The 22,666-nt window shown below is 39.1% G+C and overlaps 1 protein-coding gene across 4 annotated transcripts in view; it reads left to right on the top strand.

Annotated features, from left to right (window-relative positions):
* The window catches only part of Atad2b (ATPase family AAA domain containing 2B), a 141,213-nt gene that overhangs the window by 10,658 nt on the left and 107,889 nt on the right, over positions 1–22,666 (top strand). For all 4 annotated transcript variants that reach the window (XM_042696647.1, XM_042696648.1, XM_042696646.1 and 1 more), the window contains exons 2-7: positions 12,320–12,471; positions 15,653–15,702; positions 16,126–16,279; positions 17,017–17,119; positions 18,688–18,796; positions 19,810–19,926. In XM_042696647.1, the coding sequence (XP_042552581.1) occupies positions 12,320–12,471; positions 15,653–15,702; positions 16,126–16,279; positions 17,017–17,119; positions 18,688–18,796; positions 19,810–19,926 (685 nt within the window). The remainder of the gene's footprint in view (positions 1–12,319; positions 12,472–15,652; positions 15,703–16,125; positions 16,280–17,016; positions 17,120–18,687; positions 18,797–19,809; positions 19,927–22,666) is intronic.

The raw sequence follows: 22,666 nt of genomic DNA, 5'->3' as shown, positions 1-22,666 counted from the left end.
TAAAAACAAAACGCTTTCGACTCTCCAGACAAGACGTCCTCCGTGGTACCGGGTGGCTCGGGAGCAGCCGGCCGGCTCCCCACGGCCCTGGGAGGGGCTGCAGGGTTTCAGGTCACTCGTTCTCGGGTGGGTAGCCGGGGCACCCGAGCCCCTAGTTAGAGAGTTTCTCGGGGCATTGTTTACAGAGGGTGAATTAGCATACCGTTGCGAAAGGGACGTGTGAAGACAGAGGCGGCGTTTTAGTTCTTAAAAAAAATCACTTTAAAAATAGAATTTTGAAATCATTTTTGAAAGGCCTTTTGAAAAGATGTTGAACATTTTCTACGGTGGAAAATGCGAGGCTGGCACTAGAGATGTGTCACCTTAAAGTTACTGGCAAGTTTGTGGTGTTCTGAGATGGGTTGTGAATTCAGAGGAGACTATTGCTTCTGTCTTAAGAAAGAAGCTAAGTAAGCAATTGGCCGACTGGATGGTGGTTTTCATTTAAAGGATTCATTTAAATCTACATCATTTTGTTATGGGGATAGTGGTTAATGTTCCTTAGGAGTACACAAGATTAGTTTGTGTGTGTTTTTCTGTGTCTCATAATACTTTGACACCAATCAGAATGAATCTTGGTAAATACAATAAATACCGTACTTTGAAATACGTTATTTGTATGTTTGGAAATAGTTTTTATTCGCTAAAAATCTGCAAAGGACTTTTAAAGGTACCTTACTTAGTAAATATTTTAGGATCTTACCCATCTCTTAGACTGAAATAAAGCAAAATCTGGTAAGTTGATGAAATTATTCAGAATATATACTCTAAAGACTAGATTGTCCTTAGAAACTATTCTAAACATGTACAAGTTTCTTGACTTACTGATGTTATCATATGTAAAATATTCTTAGAAAAGTGCAAATATTTAGAGTGCAAGCATATAATTGTATCATGGTATGAATGCCCAGTCTGTTAGAGCTCCTCTGAAGCAATTAGCTCATTTCTCACTGATTAGTTTGTGGTTCCATTTTTGAGTTCATGGATATCATGCTGTCCTCAGCCCCTTGAGGAATAAGGTGAGGTAATTTGTCAGGCAGCTGTTATGGAGATGTTAAAAGACACAGAATCAATAATCTAATGTGGAAATGAACATTTAGTAGCTTTTAGATTGCTAGAAGAATGGAAGATATTAGAGCTCTTTCTAGAAACACTATGGAAACATTATTTTATGAAAGATATTAGAGCTCTTTCTAGAAGCACACTAATGAAAAATTGTTTTATGAACCGCTTTAAAATGTTTTAAAAGACTTTAAATAACAGGTTATTGAAGATTTACCCTGAAATACGTACTTTTCAGTCTTAAAAAAAGATTTGTTGTAGCTTTAGTAGGTGATGGAATGACCTTACTTTTTCTGAGGGATTTTAAGATTTTCTAATCTTACATTGTGTTTGAACTATGAAAGAAGATAAATTTGAGTTTATTAAGTTTATAGAATTTGAAGTGGTTTATTTTTTGCTGTATCTTACTGAAGTAGATTGATTTGAGTCTGGTTTTCTCTGTGTTTGGTTTTTATGTTGCAGGAATTTAGGATTCCTTGCTTTCACCCTTTTGGTGTACTTAAAGGTACCTGTTATTCGATGTGGCCTTTAGTAGACATTTGTCCATATCTGTAAAGTCTTAATTGTTGGAAAACGAAGTTACTCAGGCTGTTGCTTTAGTTCTGTTTGCAGTAGGAAATGTTTTCCTCTTTGTAAGATTGATTATTAGGGAGTTTCCCCTTTTCTGCTTTTCTTTACTTACTTCACTTTATGCAGTTTTTCTTTCTTCTCTGTTTTTAAATGATTTTGTTCACTGTGTTTAGATACATTTTTAATTTCCTCTAAAAAGCCAGAGCACCACGAGCTGTTTATATTTTGCTTTTTTCTCCAAGTGATTCTCCTGTGTCCCTCCTTTCTTCAGCAAGAAAGTTTTTATTTATTTTTTCTTACTTTTTTTTGCCAGTCATGGGGCTTGAACTTTGGGGCTCAGTGCTGTCCCTGAGCTTTTCAGCTCAAGGCAAGCCCTCTACCACTAGAGCCACGTTGCCACTTCCTTTTTTTCTAATTTTTGATATGTAAAAATGCTATTCTGGCCAGGTGCTGGTGACTCACGCCTCTAATCCTAGCTACTTAGGAGGCTGAGATCTGAGAATCACCGGTCAAAGCTATCCTGGGCAGGAAAGTCCATGAGACTCTTTATCTCCAGTGGTGCTGTTCTTAATGTAGACAATTTTATGAGTTTGGGGATAAATACACATCTGTGAACCCTTTACCACCATTGAAACCAGTCATGGTCATCATCCTATCATAATATTCCTGCCTCCTTTACTACTGTAATTGATTCGTAGATCTGTATACATTATATTGGTCTATCTATCTACATATACAGACATATTTATACCTAAATCTATGTATATACACTTTTTGTGGTAAGACTTTTTTTAAATAAGATCTGCCTTTTAGAAAATTTTATAGTATTCTTAGGTGTAGGCACTATGCTACATAGTTGTATTTTTACCAGAATTATTTATATGACATCAGTAAAACATTTTTACCTTTGACCACTGCCTCCTCGTTTCTTTCTTCCTTACCTCCTAGAAGTCTACCCTCTGTTTTTTTGGGGTTTGGCTATTTTTGGTTCTACATGAGTTCATACAGTGTATATCTTTTTGTGTGTAGCTTAGTTTAACTGAATATAATGTCTTTTAGGCCCATCCATGTTGTTGTAAATAGTAGGATTTCCTTCTTTTTAAGGGTTGAATAGTATTCCATTGCACACACATTAAAAACTCACACCACATTTTCTTTATCCTTGTATCTGAACTGTGATATATAGTCTTAATGTGTTAGTTATTATGCATAATGCTATAGTGGGCAATGGGTATGTGTATATCTCTTTGAAACACTGTGATTGGCTTCTTTGAATAAATAACAGAGAAGTGGGACTGCTGAGTCATGTGGTAAACTCATTTTTATTATTTTGAGAACTACCCTTCTCATAGTGTTTGTATGGTAGCCATGCTTTTGCCTCCCATGGATGTGTACTGGGGTCTTTTTCGTCATAACCATACCAACACTTTTTTTCCTTTAAATTTGTAACAGCCATTCTAACTGGAGTGAGATAATCTCATTTAAAAAATTTGCCTGTTAAGCAATAACTAGTAAGACTGAGCAGTTTTAAAAACACCTGTTGATATTTGTACCTCCCCCCCCCTTTTTTTGGGGGGGCACTATCGCTGAGTTTCTTTTGCTCAAGGCTAACACTCTACCACTTGAGCCACAGCACCACTTCTGGCCTTTTCTGTTCCTATGGTACTGAGGAATGGAATCCAGGGTTTCATGCATGCTAGGCAAGAACTCTACCCACTAAGCCACATTCCCAGCCTCTTCTTTTTTTTTTTTTGTTGGTCGTGGGAGTTGGTCTGGGCTTAGGTGCTATCCCTGCGCTCTTCAGCTCAAGGTGAGTGCTCTACCACTTAAGCCACAGCGCCACTTCTGGTTTTCTAGTGGTTTATTGGAGATAAGAGTCTCACAGACTTTTCCTGCCCAAGCTGGCTTTGAAACATTATCCTCAGATCTCAGACTCCGGAGTAGCTATGATTATAGGCGTGAGCCACTGGCGCCTAGCTCTTTTTTTTTTTTTTTTTTAATTTTATTTTTATTGTTATTTTAGAGCTGATATACAGCAGGGTTAGCTTCACATACTTCTGGATGTCTTCTTCTGAGAATTATCTATTCAGGACTTCTGCCTTGTTGTGTGTATGTGTGTGCATGTACATATGCATGTGTATTAGCCAGTACTGGAGCTTTAACTCATTGGCACTGTCCCTTAGCATTTTGGCTCACAGCTGGTGCTCTACCATTTGAGACACAACTCCATTCCTGGCTTTTTGCTGGTTAATTGGAGATAATAGTCTCAAATAATTTCCTGCCTGGGCTGGCTTTGAACTGTGATTCTTAGATCTGAGCTTCCTGAGTAGCTAGGATTACAGATAGGAGCCCAGCTCATTTTGCCATTTTCATTTTTTAATTGGATTTTGTTTTGCCTTTGCTGGCCTGGGTAATGCCCCTGAGATTTTTTGCTCCAGGCTAGCACTCTACTACTTGAACCACAACTGCACTTGTACTTCTGGCTTTTTGGTAGTTAATTGGAGGTAAGAGTCTCACAGACTTTACTGCCCGAACTGACTTCATTGGAACTAGGATCCTCACATCAAAGACTCCTGAGCAGTTAGGATTACAGGTGTGAGCCAATGGTGCTCAGTCCTTGCTGATTGTTTATTAATACCAAGAAACAAGCTTTAGTCTTGGGATAGTTAAGACATTTTAGGACATTTTGCATGCTTGCATTTCAGGATTTGGTAGAATACTGTTGGCTCTAAGGAAATAAATGGCAGTCCCAGTGAGTTTTGTTTTCTGTAGCCATGGTAATCATTACTTCTGAGATTTCTCATGAATCCTAGAATATCTGTTGAAAAAAAGCAAAGAGTAAAGGATTGTCTTACTAAGGAAATTGATAAAGATTGATTGTACTCTTAGACTTTCTGATATAAGTGCGAGGAAATGTTTATTATTCTGTTTTCCCTTTTTCTGTATGTGGATCAGTTATCTGACTCTTTAAAGAACTACTCTTTTCTCTTTATAAGGAGCCAAGATCATCTTATCCTTTTAAAAGAGACTCATTTTTTTCTGACCATCGTGGAGCCTGAACTCTGGGCCTGGGCTCTTCAGCTCAAGGCTAGCCAAGCACTCTACCACTTAAGCCACAGCACCACTTCTGCCTTTTTCTGCTTCTGTGGTGCTGAGGAATCAAACCCAGGGCCTCGTGTATGTGAGGCAAGCACTCTACCACTGAGCCATCTTCACAGCCCTGAGAGAGGCTTTCTTAAATTGTTTTTTGTAACCTCTTTAAGCCCTTCCTCTGTCCCTGTCTTTAACCCCTTCCTCTGTCCCTGTCTTTTCTCCCTCCTTCCCTTCCTCCCTCCCAGTTGTCCTTGAATTCTCTATGCTCTTGCCTGCCTCTTTCTCAAGTGTTAGGATTACTGGTATGTACCATCACACCAGGTTATTTGCTTATTTTTCTTAATTCTTTCACTTCAGCTGTTCCCTTATCTGTACTTTATTACCATTCTCTTCTTCACCTTGTGATTTCCCCAAGCTTTTCATAGGAATTGCCTCACTAGAAAGAAGTGACCCCCCCCCCCCCCAGTTACAAATCCTCAAGCATATCAGATTTTTCTCTGTTAAATTCAACTCCTGGTTTCATTAGCATTATATTTTTCTCTGGTTTCTATGACATCCCATTTGCTCATCCCTTTCATAGGCATTTTAAAAGATTTTGACTTCTGCCTTTGTGTGTGTGTGTGTGTGTGTGTGTGTGTGTGTGTATGCGTGCGTGCGTGCGTGTGCGTGCGTGTGCGCGTGTGTGCCATATATTACTTGTAGTCCTTTTACTTCTGTTTTTTGCCTATTTCTATTCTTTACCTCACTTTTACCTTCTGCATTTCCCATAGCCGGATAGACAGCTCCCTAGATTTCTAGTTAGAATTCTGAATCGCAATTCAGAATTGGAGCTGCTCTAGCTATTTTTCCCATATCCTAAACAATCACTACCACAAATTTATACCATCCTTACTCTGTCTGTCCGTAAGTCTGTCCCAGTACTGGGGTTTGAACTCAGGGCCTTGAGTACTACCCCTTAGCTTTTTCACTGAGGGCTTACACTCTATCAGTTGACCCACAGCTTCACTTTCCCGAGATTCTCAGATTTCAGCCTCCTGAGTGGCTAGGATTAATAGGCATGAGTCATCATTGCCCTGCTTGAATTTATTTTGAATACGGCTATCACTAATTTAATTGTTCATATTTTCTGTTTTCAGTTTCTATTAGGCCACCATCAAATCTTAACTCTTGGATTTATTGTCCTCAGATTAAATTCTGACAAATTTGAATTTGGACATGAAGGCTTCCTTATTTCATTATTTTTAAGTTTTTTTGTCTAGTTTTATTAGGTTTTGATTAGAATACTGAATAGTCAGTATTTGTGGTAGCTGATGATTACTGTTTAGGAGATGAAGACTTAAGAAAAAATGGTTTTTGCTAATTGGAAAATAATAATTTCAGAAAGAGTTTAAAAATAAAAGGCAAATGAGGCAGGGGACTTAGCTCAAGTGGTAGAGTCCTGCCTAGCAAGCATGAAGTCCTGAGTTCAATCTCCAGAACCACCACCACTACCACAAAAAGACAAGTGGGAAAGACTGAATTTTTCATTGTACTTTTACTTCCTTTTACATTTGAGGTTATTACTATTAAATTTATCCTGGAAGTTATCTAATCCTTCCTTAAATCATGATTCGCAATGTTATAAGTTCTTTCTAACAACTTTCTAACAACTTATAAAGTATCTTTACATTACTGTGGAAAACTTTTATCTTTTAAGATTGTTAGGAAGATGAAGGAGAAAGGAAGGAACAGGCCAGACTCTTCACAGACAAGAACTGTTTATTGAGTCACAGCAAGGGGCAACAAACCGTCCCCCAGGAATGGAGGGTTTTTTTTGGGGGGGGGTGGGTTTTGTTTGGGCTTATATGGGCAAGGGAGTTTAAAACCTTGCATCTTGCATATACATTTATCTAATTTGGGGAGGAGAAGGGGAATAACAAAATGCTGAAACAAGGAGCCGTATTACCATTGCAACAATGATATATTATGTTGGAAATGAATTTTACAACTTGGGGGAGGATAGTAGGAGAAAAACAAAGGAAGGGGTAACAATGCTCCACAAGAAAGGTACCCATTATCTTACTCCTGTAACTGTAACCCCTCAGTACAGCATCTTTACAAGAGAATAAAATTAAAACAACAACAACAACAAAAACAGACTGTGATCTTTTAGGGGCCAAAGGGGCGGGCCGGGGCCGGGGCCGGGGCCGGGGAGACGGCTAGCCAGACGCCAGACCTGGAATGGAATGCTCCACCTGGGGTTGGGAACTTTCAGCTTAGTCAAGGTCGGAATGACCTGCCTGCAGTCAAGCATGGGAGCACACCAGGTGCTTTGCTTGACCTGGGGGAATAGGCTGGGCTCAGTCCTTCAAAGCCTATCATCACTTCTGATGCCTTCTACCATTTCTGCTCCTCAATCCTCCCTCTGTTTTTCCCTCTCTCCCTTCCCTTCTGTTTGTTTGCTTTGAAATTTTGCTTTGAGAATTTTGTTTACAGTATTAACTATGACTGAAATCATTGTGACTTTATCAACTCAATTAATTGTTTTGGGTTTTTTTTTTTAACTGTATTGTTTTTTTGTCTTTTCTTTTTTGGTACTGGGGATTGAACCCAGGACGTTGCACTTGCTAGGCAAGTGCTTTGACACTGAGCTACATCCCAGCCCTCAACTCAATTGTATATTGAGTTTAAGTTCAAGTCTTAATTCTTAATCCCCCCCCATGCCCCAACCCCCTCTCTCTGTCTTTACCTGTGTGCTGGTCCTGGGGCTTTAAACATAGGGCCTGAATGCTCTCCCTGAGCTTTTGTGCTTGAGGCTAGCACTCTGTCACTTGTGGTACAGCTGTTTTTAGCTTTTTGGTGGTTAATTGGAATGAGTCTCACTTCTGCCTGAGCTGGCTTTGAACTTCCCTCCTCAGATCTCAACCTCCTGAGTCTTTAGGGTTACAGGCCAGAGCCACCATTGACCAGCCTCATCTCTTTTCTTTTACCACTGCTCTCCCTGTGTTATGTACATAGTAGGTTATCAATAAATGTTTATAAGTGAAATTATTTGTTCTCTTAGTCTGAAATTTATTTCCTACTTGTGGATTATAATTATTTTGACACAGATTGCTAAATAAGCAAGGGTAGATTGCATCATCTCTTTGAAATATCTTTGTTATGAAACTGGTAACGCCTTCCCTGAGAGAGTTAGGTTATAATTAGTAAAATGCTTTGAAGATGAAAAAGTTAAGGTAGAACATTATGAATCCTGTTAAAGGTAAATTGTTAGTATCAGGTTTGTAGATAGAAGCTTTCCCAAAGCTTGAAGTTAATTAAATGATGCTGAAGTAATTATTTTGTAATTATTTACATCTTGTTTATTTGTATTACCTCATCTTGAAGGAGCCTTTTATAATGATATTTATACTGAGTCTTAGAGGGGATTGAAACCCTCACATGAGAAGTAAATACATAGGATCATATGCCTTATGTTGCCTCATATATGCCTCATATTATTCTTGAGCTGTGCTATTTGCCTGAGGTCCTCTAACGTTTATGTGTTAAGTATCATTTGGAGGCATTATTAAAAATCTTCCCCTTCCAGAGAGTCTAGTTCAACAGGTTATAGTTCTGTAATGATTAAGACAAGTGATTTCTGTTTTTGTATATAACAAAAGCTGTCTATTCTGTTTAACTGGGTTGCTTAAAAGTTCATGCTGGGGGCTGGGAAGGTGGCTTAGTGGTAGAGCACTTGCCTTGCATGCATGAGGCCCTGGTTTCGATTCCTCAGCACCACATAAGCAGAAAAAGCTGGAAGTGGAGCTGTGGCTCAAGTGGTAGAGCGCTAGCCTTGAGGTGAAGAGCTGAGGGACAGTGCCCAGACCCAGAGTTCAAGCCCCACTACCAGACCATAAATAAATAAATAAATAGAGGAACTGCTTTGGGATAAGGAAGGGCTTTTGCATTGTAAACTTTTATCTGGTGGAATGAAGACACACCTCACGTTGTTCCGGAAATTATAGGGTTTGGATGTGTTTTGAGATTGCTTGTGAACTGTTATTCTTATTTTAAAGTCACCTTATGTAAATACATCTTACCCTCTGTTCAGACTAGCCTATTGTGAATAGATTGTGAACCTGAGCTCAACCAATCTGAGCAGGAGGGGCAGGCCTTCTTTTTTTAGGTGTTAAAGAGGGAGCAGCCTCTGTTTTGTGCTGGTTTGCTAGATTTTTAGCTGATGGCACACCCTTCTGAAGAAGTAGTGTTTTGCCCTGTTGAGGCATTATGGAGCCTGTTGTGCTTAGGTGGTTATTGGAGAGAATATTTCTAGTAAGTAGTATGTAGGTAACAGTTTAACAGTGGAACTGAAAAAAGGCAGTAGAATATGACAATGGCTAATAAACAGACAAGCTCACTTATTGATATTTAAAAAATACATACTCAGATTATTTAAAAATGCTGGATTTCAAATATGATGTACTTTTTGGTGTTTGTTTCCATAGTAAATGTCCATAGTAAATGTACTTGTTTCCAGTTTGTGTTTGGGAAACTCAGTACCTAAGATGGTTCGTGAATAAAGAGCTTATAGCCTGGCACTGGTGGCTCAGACCTGTAATCCTAGCTACTCAGGAGGCTGAGATCTGAGGATCATAGTTCAAAGCCAGCTTGGGCAGGAAAGTCTGTGAGACTCTTATATCCAATTAACCACCAGAAAACTGGTAGTGGCACTGTGGCTCAAGTGGTAGAGCCACTTGAACTGAAGAGCTCAGACAGAGCCCAGGCCCAGAGTTCAAGCCCCACGACCAACCAAAAAAATAAAATAAAAGAGCTTAGTCAAATAACTCAAATAAAAATTGTGAAACAATTATGTATAAAAGTTGCAGGTAGTAGAACATACTAACTTAGGTTAGATTTTTCAGGAAGATTTTATGGAAGAAATGGGTCTCAATGAAAGAGTGATTGGATTTGATTGGAAGGACTAATTCTGACATCTATCTGAATAGGTAGTTTATAGGTGTTAGTTTCTATATCCACAACTTATTAGGACAAATGATGTGTCTTCCCCAACAATTACTTTTTGATTATGTTACATAATAATGCTTTTGTTGTGTTATTGAGATAGTGTTAAGGATTGAACCCTGGAACTGGGCATGCCACTGAGCTTCCTCTCACCTTATATAATAATGCACACATGTCACCTGGGGATCTTGTTAAACTGGCTTCTGGTCTAATAAGTCTGGGAGTGGAGCCTGAGATTCTACATTTTTTTATGTGTTCCCATACGGATATTGCTTGTGCTTGGTTTCAAAATACTGACCTTCACTAAAAGGAAGTGGCTAATTGTTGGACCATGAAAGGGAAGTAGAAGATAACCTAGAGAATTGTGCCAGAAAATAAGAAACCACTTAAAATGATGGCACATGGCTGGTACTGGTGGCCCACAACTGTAATCCTAGCTTCTCAGAAGGCTGAGATCTGAGGATCTTGGTTCAAAGCCATCTAGGGCAGGAAAGTCCGTGAGACTCTTATCTCCAATAAACTACCAGAAAACTGGAAGTGGTGCTGTGGCTCAAGTGGTAGAGCACTGAGCCTTGAGCTGAAGAAGAGCTGAGGAATAGCATTCAGGCCCAGAGTTCAAGCCCCATGACCCCCCCCCCCCCGCCCCCCCAAGATGGCACATGGCAACCTGTAAAGGAATCATTTTGAAGGGGCTTTAATTTGAGCAACTTAATAAATGAAGGATTACAGCTCATAGCAGAAAGTAACAATTGATATAAATGAGTAAGTAAAGGGGGAAAAGGAAAGCTCTTCCAGTAGAGTGCTAGGTGAAAATGGAGGATGTAGGAATTAGTCACTGTCATAGGGAGATTAAGGTGGAGATTTGGCTAAGGACCTAAGTATCAGAATGTTATTATTATGAATTATCTTAATGTTACCTAATCAGATACAAAGGGAAAAGTAGCTATTTTACACTGGAGAAACCTGGCATACCAACTTGATGGGATGATCATGGTTAATACCTTCAGTGGTCTGAAGGTTGAGTAATATACATAGAATCATTTCCACATAGTCCTTTCAAAGTATATAGCCTGAATGTGAGGAATATCAGATGCAGATTGAAGTAGTGTCTTAGACAATGAAAGTGTTGTACTCTTGTAGTCAAGAGCATGAAAGAAAAAGACTTGAAGCAATGTTCCAAATTGAAGGAGACACAAGTGATAACAGGGCTGGGAAGGTGGCTCAGTGGTAGAGCGCTTGCCTTGCGTGCACGAGGCCCTGGGTTTGATTCTTCAGCACCACATAAGCAAAAAGAAAAAAAAGCTGGAAGTGGTGCTGTGGCTCAAGTGGTAGAGCGCTAGCCTTGAACTGAAGAGCTGAGGGACAGTACCGAGGCCCAGAGTTCAGGCCCCACAACTGGACCCCCCCCCAAAAAAAAGTGATAACTATATGTAATATATTATTCCTGGATATGATCTCAGACCTGAAGAGAAACATTATTGAGAAACTTGGTAAAATTTGAATGTGTTTGTGGACTGGCTCATCTTATACCTGATTGGGAGTATTGGGTAGTAGTTCTATAAAGTGTCCTTAATCTGGAAGGCATATGTTGGACTATTTAGGTATCATGTCACAGACTGTACATCTGTAGGTATATATCCTCAGCCATATCTTTTCTTGAAAATTAATATAAGAAACTAAGTACACTTAAAATTTGTTATAGTTATTATTTTGTATTATTAGAGGTTGAATCTAGGGACTGTTAATCCAAGTACTCAATCACTTGGGCCATTCCCCCAACTTCTAAGTAGTTTGTTTGGTTATACTTTTCATTTTCGTTGATAAGATCTGTTTTTGTAGCCTGGGTTGAACTTGAACTTGAAATTCTCCTGTCTGAGCTTCCTGAGTGTTGAGGATGCAGGGGTGTATCACCATGCTTTGTCTTCTCTGTTTATAATTTTAACCTTTCTGATTTCTTTCTATATAGATAACTACTTTTTTTTTTTTTTTTGGTCAGTTGTGGGTCTTGAATTCTGGGCTTAGGCGCTATCCCTGAGCTCTTCAGCTCAAGGCAAGTGCTCTGCCACTTAACCCAAAACACTACTTCCAGTTTTCTGATGGTTAATTGCAGGTAAGAGTCTCATGGATGTTCCTGTGCTGGCTTTGAAACTCGATCCTCAGATCTCAGCCTCCTGAGTAGCTAGGATTACAGGCGTGAGCCACTTGCGCCCAGCGATAACTACATTTTGATACATATGTATTATGACTTAGTAAATATTTGTTGATTAAAAAATACTGTTTTTAGCTTAATCCTGGTAACTCAGGAGGCTTAGATATGAGGATCACAGTTCAAAGCTAGCCTGGGCAGGAAAGTCTGTGAGACTCTTATCTCCAATAAACTACTCAGAAAAAGCTTGAAGTGGCATTATAGCTCAAGTTGTAGAGTGCTAGTGTTGAGCACAAAGAAGCTTAGGTACGGTACAGAGGCCCTGAGCCCCAGGAACAACAACAACAATAACAAAAAACAATTTTGGTTATCCGAGAGTATTAGTTTTCATTAAAATAATAAATATGATTTAATGTTGTCTTTCAGAAAGATGAAATTGATGGTAGTTTAAGTGATAGCCAAGTATCTCCTCCAGCGAAACGCACTTTGAAACAACCAGAATCAGTTTGCAAAGACAAATCAAAATCTCGAAGTACTGGTCAGCGAGAGGAATGGAACATAACAAGTGGTCAGACCAGGTGAGAAAGAATTCATGGGTTGTTTTTTATATATTATTTGATGTGATTCAGGACTGATATTAACGCTAATAGTTTTACCTTCTAAAACGTGTACCATATAAATCTAATTTACAGTAAATGTACTTTATTTGTATGTATTTTGGTCTGTAATTTTGTTTTTCCTAAATATGCTGTAAAATATATTTGTTTTATAATGATATATAGTACATAATGGAAACTATAGTGTATAATAGAATAGAAAATGAATGTATTACACATATATGTAGTAAGTCATAGAAACTGCTATTACCCTAAGAATAAGGATGACTCTTTTTTTTTTTTTTTTGGTCCGGTTGTGGGGCCTGAACTCTGGTCCTGGGCACTGTCCCTCAGCTCTTCAGCTCAAAGCTAGTGCTCTACCACTTGAGCCACAGCGCCACTTCCGGCTTTTTTCTTATGTGGTGCTGAGGAATCGAACCCAGGGCCTTGAGCATGCAAGGCAAGCGCTCTACCACTGACCCACCTTCCCAGCCCCTAAGGATGACTCTTGATTGCACATTTGTAGTTGTAGATCTAAAATTTTAAATGAGACATGGGTTAGATCTGTCTGCTCAATGGAAAATAAAAATCTCCCGTGATCATTATTGGATATTGTACTTGAGCTGATACACTAGATTATAACAAATTTTTATTCAATTTTAAGGCAATTTTGTTACCTGTTACATTATTTTCAACTTAATTTTTGTTTTTTTTTTGTCGGTCATGGGGCTTGAACTCTGGGCTTAGGCTCTGTCCCTCAGCTCTTCAGCTCAAGGCGAGCACTCTACCACTTGAGCTACAATGCAACTTCTGGTTTTCTGGTGGTTTATTGGAGATAGGAGCCTCACAGTCTTTCCTGCCTGGGCTGGCTTTGAACCACTATCCTCAGATCTCAGCCTCCTGAGTAGCTAGGATTACAGGAGTGAGTCACCAGTGCCCGGCTCAACTTAATTTTTTTGTGTCAGGTTTAGTGTGCTTACAATTTAGTTTTATCCACTATTGAAAGTAAATGACAATAATTTCGTTTAAAAAGAACAACCTTAGGCTTATATGGACTTCAACAGATTATATATTTTATTAACCCCTAAAAAGTTGTAATTATAGCCAGGCGCCGGTGGCTCACGCTGGTAATCCTAGCTCCTCAGGAGGCTGAGATCTGAGGATCGAGGTTCAAAGCTTGGTGCCCGTGGCTCATGCCTGTAATCATAGCTACTCAGGAGGCTGGGATTTGAGGGTTGTAGTTCAAAGCCAGCCTGGGCAGAAAAATCCACGAGACTCTTATTTCCAATTAAACACCAGAAAACAGGAAGTGTGGCTATGGCTCAAGTGGTAGAGTACTTGCCTTGACTGAGCTGAAGAGCCGTTTCCTACCACTCAAGACCTATGACTGACCAAAAAAAAATTTGTAATTATTATAGTATGTTCCATAGGTTCCTCCCCCCCCCCCCCCCCCCACATTGCCTGGGAAGTAAGTAGAAACGCACATAAAATCATAGCCTGTTAACTTTTTCCTTGTTCTCACACACAATCATTTATGAGATAACACAGGCATTATAAATTATACAGTATTACTTCAAATGAGTATTGACAGCCAGGGATAGTGACATATGCCTGCAGTTACACCTACTCTGGAGCCAGCCCAAGAGTATAAGACCAACTTACCCTCTCACCTCCAAATAAAATAAAAGAGGTGAAAGTATGCTCTGTGTGTGTGTCTGTGCATGTGTGTGCACGCATGCACGTGTGTTTGTGTGTGTGTGCACATGCGTGTGCGCGTGTGATACTGGGCTTGAACTTAGGGCTCTGAGTTCTTCCTATCTTTTTCCACTTAGGATTGGTACTCTACTACTTGAGCCACACCTCCACTTCTGGCTTTTAGGTTATTTTGTAGATAAGAGTCTCTCAGATTTGTCTGTCTGGGCTTGCTTCAAACCATGATTTTCAGCTCCTGAGTAGCTAAATTATAGGTGTGAACCACTAGTGCCTAGCTCCTTTGTTTTATTTTTGGTGCTGGTCATGGGGTTTGAACTCAGGGTTTGGGCCCTATCCCTGAGTGTATTTTTCTCAAGGCTAGTGCTCTGCCACAGCTTCCCTTTCTTTCTTTCTTTGTAGTTTAGTGGAGAGTCTCACAGACGTTGCTGTCCTAGATGACTTTGAACTCTTGATCCTTAGCTGTTAAGCCTCCTGAGTAGTTAGTATTATATGCATGAGCCACCAGGACCTGGCTTCCCCTGCCCCCCCCTCTTTTTTTTTTTTTCTAGTTCTGGGGCTTGAACTCAGGGCCTGGACACTGCCCCTGCTGAACTTTCTTTCTTTCTTCTTTTTTTTTTTTGGAGTCCGGTCGTGGGGCCTGAACTCTGGGCTTGGGCACTGTCCCATAGCTCTTCAGCTCAAGGCTAGCTCTCTACCACTTGAGCCACAGCGCCACTTCCGGCTTTTTTCTTTTTACTTATGTGGTGCTGAGGAATCGAACCCAGGGCTTCATGCATGCAAGGCAAGCGCTCTACCACTGAGCCACCTTCTCAGCCCTGAGCTTTCTTTTGCTCAAGGCTAGCACTCTACCACTTGAGCCACAGTGCTACTTCTGGCTTTTTCTGTTTATGTGGTATTGAGGAATTGAAACCAGGTTCTTCATGCATGCTAGGCAAGCACTCTACCACTAAGCCACATTCCAGCCCTCCCTTGTTTTTTAATGTTTGAAATAATTATTTTACAAAGCTGTCTTAGTTTTTATTGACTGACTTCATTATGTAATTTACTTTTTGTCATTTAAAAATGAGCAATGAAATGTTTTGAAGCAATTATTAAATGATATTGATAGTTACTTTTTCTTCCTATGATTTATTGTTTGAATTTGTTATGGCTTGAAATTTATTTTTTCACTCCTACTTACTGTCTCATTTAAGTTTATGCTACATGTTACAGTTAAGCCTTTTTAATTAGGATTTTAATTTGTACAGGGATAATAAAGTAAATTCTGTTTATAATTTGTTATAAAAAGCTTTTCTTGAAATAATGAAATGATTCCTACCTAGTATTATTTTTTTTGATATGTTCCTAATTATAGAGTAAAAGATTGAAATACAATTCTATCAGTATAGTATTAATGTTTATATAAATAAATCTTGATAACGTTTTCTTATTAAATATAATTACATTCCAGGTTAACTTCTCAGCCTGGTGCTGCATTACCAAATGGACATAGTAGCTTATGTGAGTATTTTGTTAATGAACGGACTGATACTGAAATTCTTATAATAGATTAGGCATTACATTTGGCAAAAATTGAGATTTATTATTGTTTCAATAATAATTATTACTAATTTTTATGGTACTTGGGATGGAAGTTGTAGTATCCCACATTTGAGGCAACCACTCTACCTCTGAGCCACATCCCTTAGTTCTTAGATTGATTTGATAGTATGCTTAGCACATAATTGGAATCATTGGATTTCAGTCATAGCAAAAATGAACAGATTTGTTACATTTTTAGAAATCAGTACAATTGAAATTCTTATTATAAAATGGCTAATTTTAAAGTATTTTAAGAGGTTTTGTTCAATTTTGTAGTTGTTAAGTTTTTGATTTTTTTTTTCTTTCTAAAGTCTGTACTTTGAAATATCTCTTTTCTTGTAGCCCTTCGAAGCCATCCCCTTCGAGGTGAAAAGAAGGGAGATGGGGACCTTTCTTGTATAAATGGTGACATGGAAGTCAGAAAAAGTTGTCGTTCCAGGAAAAATAGATTTGAAAGTGTGAACCAGAGTTTGTTATTTGATCAACTAGTAAATAGGTATGAATTTTTAGTTTCATTTAATTATTCGATTTTTTTTTTAAAGAATTTTTTTGTTGGGACAGGATCTTGCTGTGTAGACCCATGAGACCCATGCTGGCCTGTACCTGGTGACACCCCCTCCCCCTTCCTGATTTATCGGTGTGCAGTGTGCACAGTTACAGCTAGATAAGGCAATTTCACTTTTTTTTTTTGGTTACAGGGCTTGAACATAATATTTTCTTAACCTTTTTTTTTTTCCTGTGATAACAGAATAACAAAGACTGGATAAAGACTGGTAAATGTTTGACTTTCATTTCTAAAATTATCTGTCTAGCTGACTTTATTGGCTTTATTATTATTATAATTATTGCCAGTCCTGGTCCTTGAACTCAGAGCCTGGGCTGAACCTCTGTATGCTCAAGGTTAGAGCTCTACCACTTGAGCCACAGTGCCACTTCTGGCCTTTTCTGTTTTAACTGTATCATCCCACTATTGTCTTTTTTTTGTTTTTTGGTTGGAGTGGGACTTGATCTATAGGCGTGGGTGCTGAACTTGAGCTCTTCAGCTCTACCACATGAACCACAGTGCCACTTTGGTTTTTTCTGGTAGTTAATTGGAAATAAGAATCTCATGGACTTTTCTGCCCGGGCTGGCTTTGAATGGCCATCCTCAGATCTCACTCTCCTGAGTAGCTAGGATTACAGGCATGAGCCACTGGTGCCTGGCTAAGTCTTGGTTTTTAAATATGATTTTAGCACTGCTGAAGCTGTATTACAAGAAATGGACAACATTAACATCAGACGGAATCGTCGATCAGGGGAAGTAGAACGGCTTAGAATGTGGACAGATACAGAATTTGTGAGTACTTTAGCTATGACAACTTTTGTAAGTTTTAAAAGAATTTGAGTTTGAAAGAATTTAAAAGAAGGTGCAGTAGTTGGATTTTTAAAATTAATAGTTGTTTCTTCATTTCCAACTTAGTTTAAGATTTTAATGTCTGCCTCCCCTCCCCTCCCCTCCCCTCCCCTTCTCTCTCTTTCAAATTCTTTCTCTCTTTCTTCCTTTTTTCCTTTACACACACATTGGGGCTTTTCAGGACTTTGTATGCAAGTTAGGCAAGTACTCTATTTGAGTTATATCTTCCAACTTTTCTTTCATGAATTCTCTTCTTGCTACAACTTTCTCTGACAGAGCATCTACATTTTTGCCTGATAAATAATCTTTAAGGGGCCTGGGAAGGTGGCTCAGTGGTAGAGTGCTTGCCTTGCATGCATGAGGCCCTGGGTTCGATTCCTCAACACCACATAAGCAAAAAGAAAAAGCCGGAAGTGGCGCTGTGGCTCAAGTGGTAAAGCGCTAGCCTTGAGCTGAAGAGCTATGGGACAGTGCCCAGGTCCAGAGTTCAGGCCCCACGACCAGACCCCCCCCAAAAAAAAAATTAAAAATCTTTACAATTCTGTCACTCCCTCCCTCCCCCGAGTCCTGGGGCTTGAACTCAGGGCCTAGGCACTGTCCCTGAGCTGCTTCTGCTCAAAGCTAGCATTGTAACACTTGAGCCACAGCACCACTTCTGTTTGTTTATGTGGTACTGAGGAATTGAACGCAAGGCTTCATGTGTGCTAGGCAAGCACTCTACCACCAAGCCACGTTCCCAGTTCCTCTGTAATTCTTTTGATTTGAATCTTTGTATGTGTGCCAGTCTTCCATTCTTCGAATTCTAGGGTATTTTGTACTTTAGTTTATTATGGCTTGTGCTCTGCTAGCTTTGTTGATTAGTACCACTTGAGACACATTTTTCAGCCTGGCTTTTTGTTAGTTAATTTGGAGTTGGAGTCTTCTGGACTTTTTTGCCAGGGCTAGCCTTGAAACATAATCCTCTGGATCTCTGCCTCCTTAGTGGCTATGATTACAGGCATGAGCCACCAGTGCCTGACATGTTTTATTTTATTTGATAATAACCTGACTTATTTTATTCCTTCCTAGTAGGCTATACTTTGTTTCAAAGAAAATATATTGATAATATATGTTTTTAATATTTTATGAGTTTTATTATTATTATTATTTTTTGGTTGGTTGTGGGGCCTGAATTCTGGGCCTGGGCACTGTCCCTTAGCTCTTCAACTCAAGGCTAGAGTTCTACCTCTTGAGCCATAGGGCCACTTCTGGCCTTTTCTGTTTATGTGGTGCTGAGGAATTGAACCCAGGGCCTCATGCATGCAAGGCAAGCACTCTACCACTGAGCTACCTTCCCAGCCCCTTCTTTTATTCTTTACATTTATTGAGTAGAAAGCTCCATTTTCAGGAATATGTGCCTTTCAAATAAGTAGTCAATAAATTTTATTGAGTACATGTTGCTTAGTGAAAATTGCATATGGCACAAAATAAATGCCATGTTAATATTTGACAAATTTTCTTTGTTTTAAAAGGAAAACATGGATATGTATTCAAGAGTCAAAAGGAGAAGAAAGTCACTAAGAAGAAATAGTTATGGGATACAGAATCATCATGAGGTTTCTACTGAGGGTGAAGAAGAAGGTTTGTAAAATATATTTGAAGTAAATACTATAAAGTTCAGATGGAAGACTAAAAATGTATATTATATATATATATAATACATGCATATAATGTATGTAATATATAATATTACTGAGCAGGTGATTTTTTTTTTTTTCAGTTCTGAAGCTTGAACTTGGCGTCTGGGCATTGTCTCTAAGCTCTACCATTTTGAGCCATAGTGCCACTTCTGGTTTTCTGATGGTTAATAGGAGAATAGGGTCTTACAGACTTTCCTGTCCAGGCTGGCTTTGAACTTTGATTCTCAGATCTCAGCCTCCTGAATAGCTAGGATTACAGGTTTTGATACACTAGTGCCTGGGTATCTTTTTAAAATTTTTGCCAGTCATGGGGCTTGGACTTTGGGCCTGGGTACTGTTCATGAGCTTTTTTGCTCAAGGCTAGCACTCTACCACTTGAGCCACAGCTCCATTTCTGGGGTTTTGGTGGTTAAGATAAGAGTCTTTCCTACCTGGGAAGTCTTTGAACCATAATCCTCAGATCTAAGCATCCTGATTACAAACATGAACTAGGATTACAAACATGAACTACCAGCATCTGGCCAGGTTTTTATTTTTTTTATGTTAGTATTGTGTAATTCTACATAATCTAAATTCATTTGACATCTGAATTTTAATTTTCTTTATTTGCAAAACTGCTTAATTGCACATTATATATCATTATACACTATAATCTATTAGACATTGGTATATCTTAAGTGATCTACTATTAAATGGCTTTGCTATGGGCTTATTTGCTTGTTAAATAAGGCCTCTTTTTGTATTTAGGCATCTTGTAATTAGAAGGTTGTTTTGCTACCCATAGTCTCTATGACTGATTATTTAGATTTTAAATTTAGAGATTGAGAAGAAAAATTATGAGCGTTAGAGAAAGTAGGACTTTTACTGGATTAAATGTTAATACTCAGTTCTAGAGTGGGACTGGTCCTTGTGGATTAAAATAGTGCTTTTTCTTTTTCAAATGTGGAAAACTAGAATCTCAGGAGGAGGATGGAGATATAGAAGTTGAAGAAGCAGAAGGAGAAGAAAATGATAGGCCATATAATTTGCGACAAAGAAAAACTGTGGATCGATATCAAGCACCTCCTATAGGTAGGTTGTTCTAGCTCCTTTAGTTCTGTAGTTGAGTGGCTTACTATGTTTTAGAACTATATACTTTTGGGTGGCTCCTACCTATTTAGGAGGCTGAGCTCTGAGGATCACGGTTTGAAGCCAGCCTGGGCACAAAGGTGTATGAGAGTCTTATTTCCAATTATTCACATATACACACAAAATAAATAAATAAATAAATAGATTTTGCTGGTCTCAATAGTGGACTCCTTTAGGCTCAGTTAATTTGAAGCTGAGGCTGTTTGATCCCAGAAATTCAAGACCATCTTGGGCAAAACTTGTAAGGAACTATTTTTACTGAATTTGAAAGAACAAAAATTCTTGTAAGTTTTCTTTATCTTTTGTTGGCTTTTTTTTTTGTTATTGTTGGTGGTGGTCTTGGGGCTTGAACTCAGGGCCTGGGTGCTGTTCCCTGAGCCTCTTTGTGCTCAAGGCTATCACGCTACCACTTGGAGCCACAGCGCCACTTCTGGCTTTATCTGTTTATGTGGTACTGAGGGGAATTGAACCCAGGGCTTCATGCTTGCTAGGCAAGCACTCTACCACTGAGCCACATTCCCAGCCCCAGTTTTCTTTATCTTTTGCTATATATACTTCTTTGCAAACATACGAAACTAAAAGAAGGTTAAATTACATGGTACCAGCAGTAAATTAAAATATAGCATGTATTACTATAATATATGGACTATATATTTACATATATGAACTATATAATTACATATAGCACTTTCTCCTCTCCTTTATCCCTTTGGCAACCACTTTTCTATTTGTGTTGCTGAGATTCTAACACAGCTTTGTGTATGTTAGGTAAACACTCCATTACTGAGTAACCCGTATTTACACATGCCTACCTATGCACATATATACACAGGTCTGTACATATATATATATATATATATATATAGAGAGAGAGAGAGAGAGAGAGAGAGAGATACATTTGTATATGTATATGCATTTATTTATTTACTTATTTATTTATTTTTGATATAACATCTCTCCACATTGTCCAGACTATCCTTAATTCCTCCTTCTTCTTCCTAAGTGCTGAGATTACATGTATGAACCATTATGCCTAGAAATATGTGTGATTTGTCTACCTCCTTTTCATGTCTCCCCCCCACTCCCCCCCACGATGGTCATGGGACTTGAACTCAGAGCCTGGGAGCTGTCCTTGAGCTCTTTTTGCTCAAGGCTAGTACTCTGCCACTTTGAGACACAGCTCCACTTCTGGTTTTCTGGTGATTAATTGGCAAGAAGAGTCTCATTGACGGGGCTGGGAAGGTGGCTCAGTGGTAGAGTGCTTGCCTTGCATGCATGAGGCCCTGGGTTCGGATTCCTCAGCACCACATGAGCAAAATGAAAAAAAAAGCCGGAAGTGGCGCTGTGGTTCAAGTGGTAGAGTGCTAGTCTTGAGCTGAAGAGCTGAGGGACAGTGCCCAGGCCCAGAGTTCAGGCCCCACAACCGGACCCCCTCCCCCCCCCCCCCCCCCAAAAAAAAGAGTCTCATTGACTTTCCTGCTTGGGCTGGCTTTAAACCATGATCCTCAGATTTCAGCTTTGTGAGTAGCTAGATTACAGGTGTGAACTACCAGTACCCAGTTACCATACTGTTTTTAAGAACTTAGGTGTTGGCTGGTAATGTGGTTTAGTGGTAGAATGCTTGCCTGGCATGCATGAAGCCCTGGGTTCAATTCCTCAGTACCACATAAACAGAAAAAGCCAGAAGTGGTGCTGTAGCTCAAGTGGTATGTACTAACCTTGAGCAAAAAAGAAGCTCAGGGACAATGCTCAAGATCTGAGTTCAAGCCCCAGGACTGGCCAAAAAAAAAAAGAACCTACATGTTTGTTTTTTTAGCATTGGTATTGCAGGTTGAACTCCAAAGTTTGTGCTTTCACTTTACTTTTTCTGTTCATGGTGGTACTCTACCAACTTGAGCTATGCTTGCATTTTGCTGGTTATTGACGATAAAAGACTCAGATGTGGCTGCCTTGGTTTCTGAAATCCTCAAATCTAAGCCTCTTAAGTATGTAGGACTACAGGCATGAGCCACCAGTAACCAGCTTGAACCTCCTGGTTTTTGTTTCTACTCAAAATCTTAAGCTCTAAAATTTTAAGCTCTGATAGCCCCTGATAGAAGTCTATCAGAATTCTCTCTAGAAGCTCCCCAAGTATGCAGACATCCCTCACCTCTAGTTAAAAGTCACTTTTGCAGATAGTTCTGTTATTAATGAGAGAAATATGTTGTGGCAGTAAACAATGCTTCCCAGCTTATTGTCCTAGATTTCTTTCCTTTCTTCAAAAATTTTTTTTATTATAAAGATGATGTACAGAGGAATTTTTTTTGTCAGTCCTGAGACTTGAACTCAGGGCCTAGGCACTGTCCCTGAGCTTCTTTTGCTCAAGTCCAGCACTCTGCCATTTGAGCCACAGTGCCACTTCTGTTTTTTCTGTTTATGTGGTACTGAGGAATTGAACCCAGGGTTTCATGCATGGTAGGCAAGCACTCTACCACTAAAGCCACATTCCCAGCCCAGAGATTTCTTTTTTTAAAGCTAAAATTGAAAAACAGTTCAAAGCTATAATTTGCCAAGTTTTTGTAATATGTATATACGTATAAAACTATCATCATAATGAACATGTTAATCAGTTCCCAGTTCCCCAGATTTCCTCATTCCTGTTTATAGTCTGTTCTTCCCTTTTTGGGTGCTTTCTCCTCTGTTT

This window comes from Dipodomys spectabilis, unplaced genomic scaffold (genome assembly GCF_019054845.1).
Source record: "Dipodomys spectabilis isolate Male_0828 unplaced genomic scaffold, ASM1905484v1 ptg000210l, whole genome shotgun sequence".
In the NCBI taxonomy this organism is placed as follows: Eukaryota; Metazoa; Chordata; class Mammalia; order Rodentia; family Heteromyidae; genus Dipodomys; species Dipodomys spectabilis.
The sequence above is the reverse complement of the archived record's forward strand: the minus strand, read 5'-3'. Positions and strand labels throughout refer to the sequence as shown.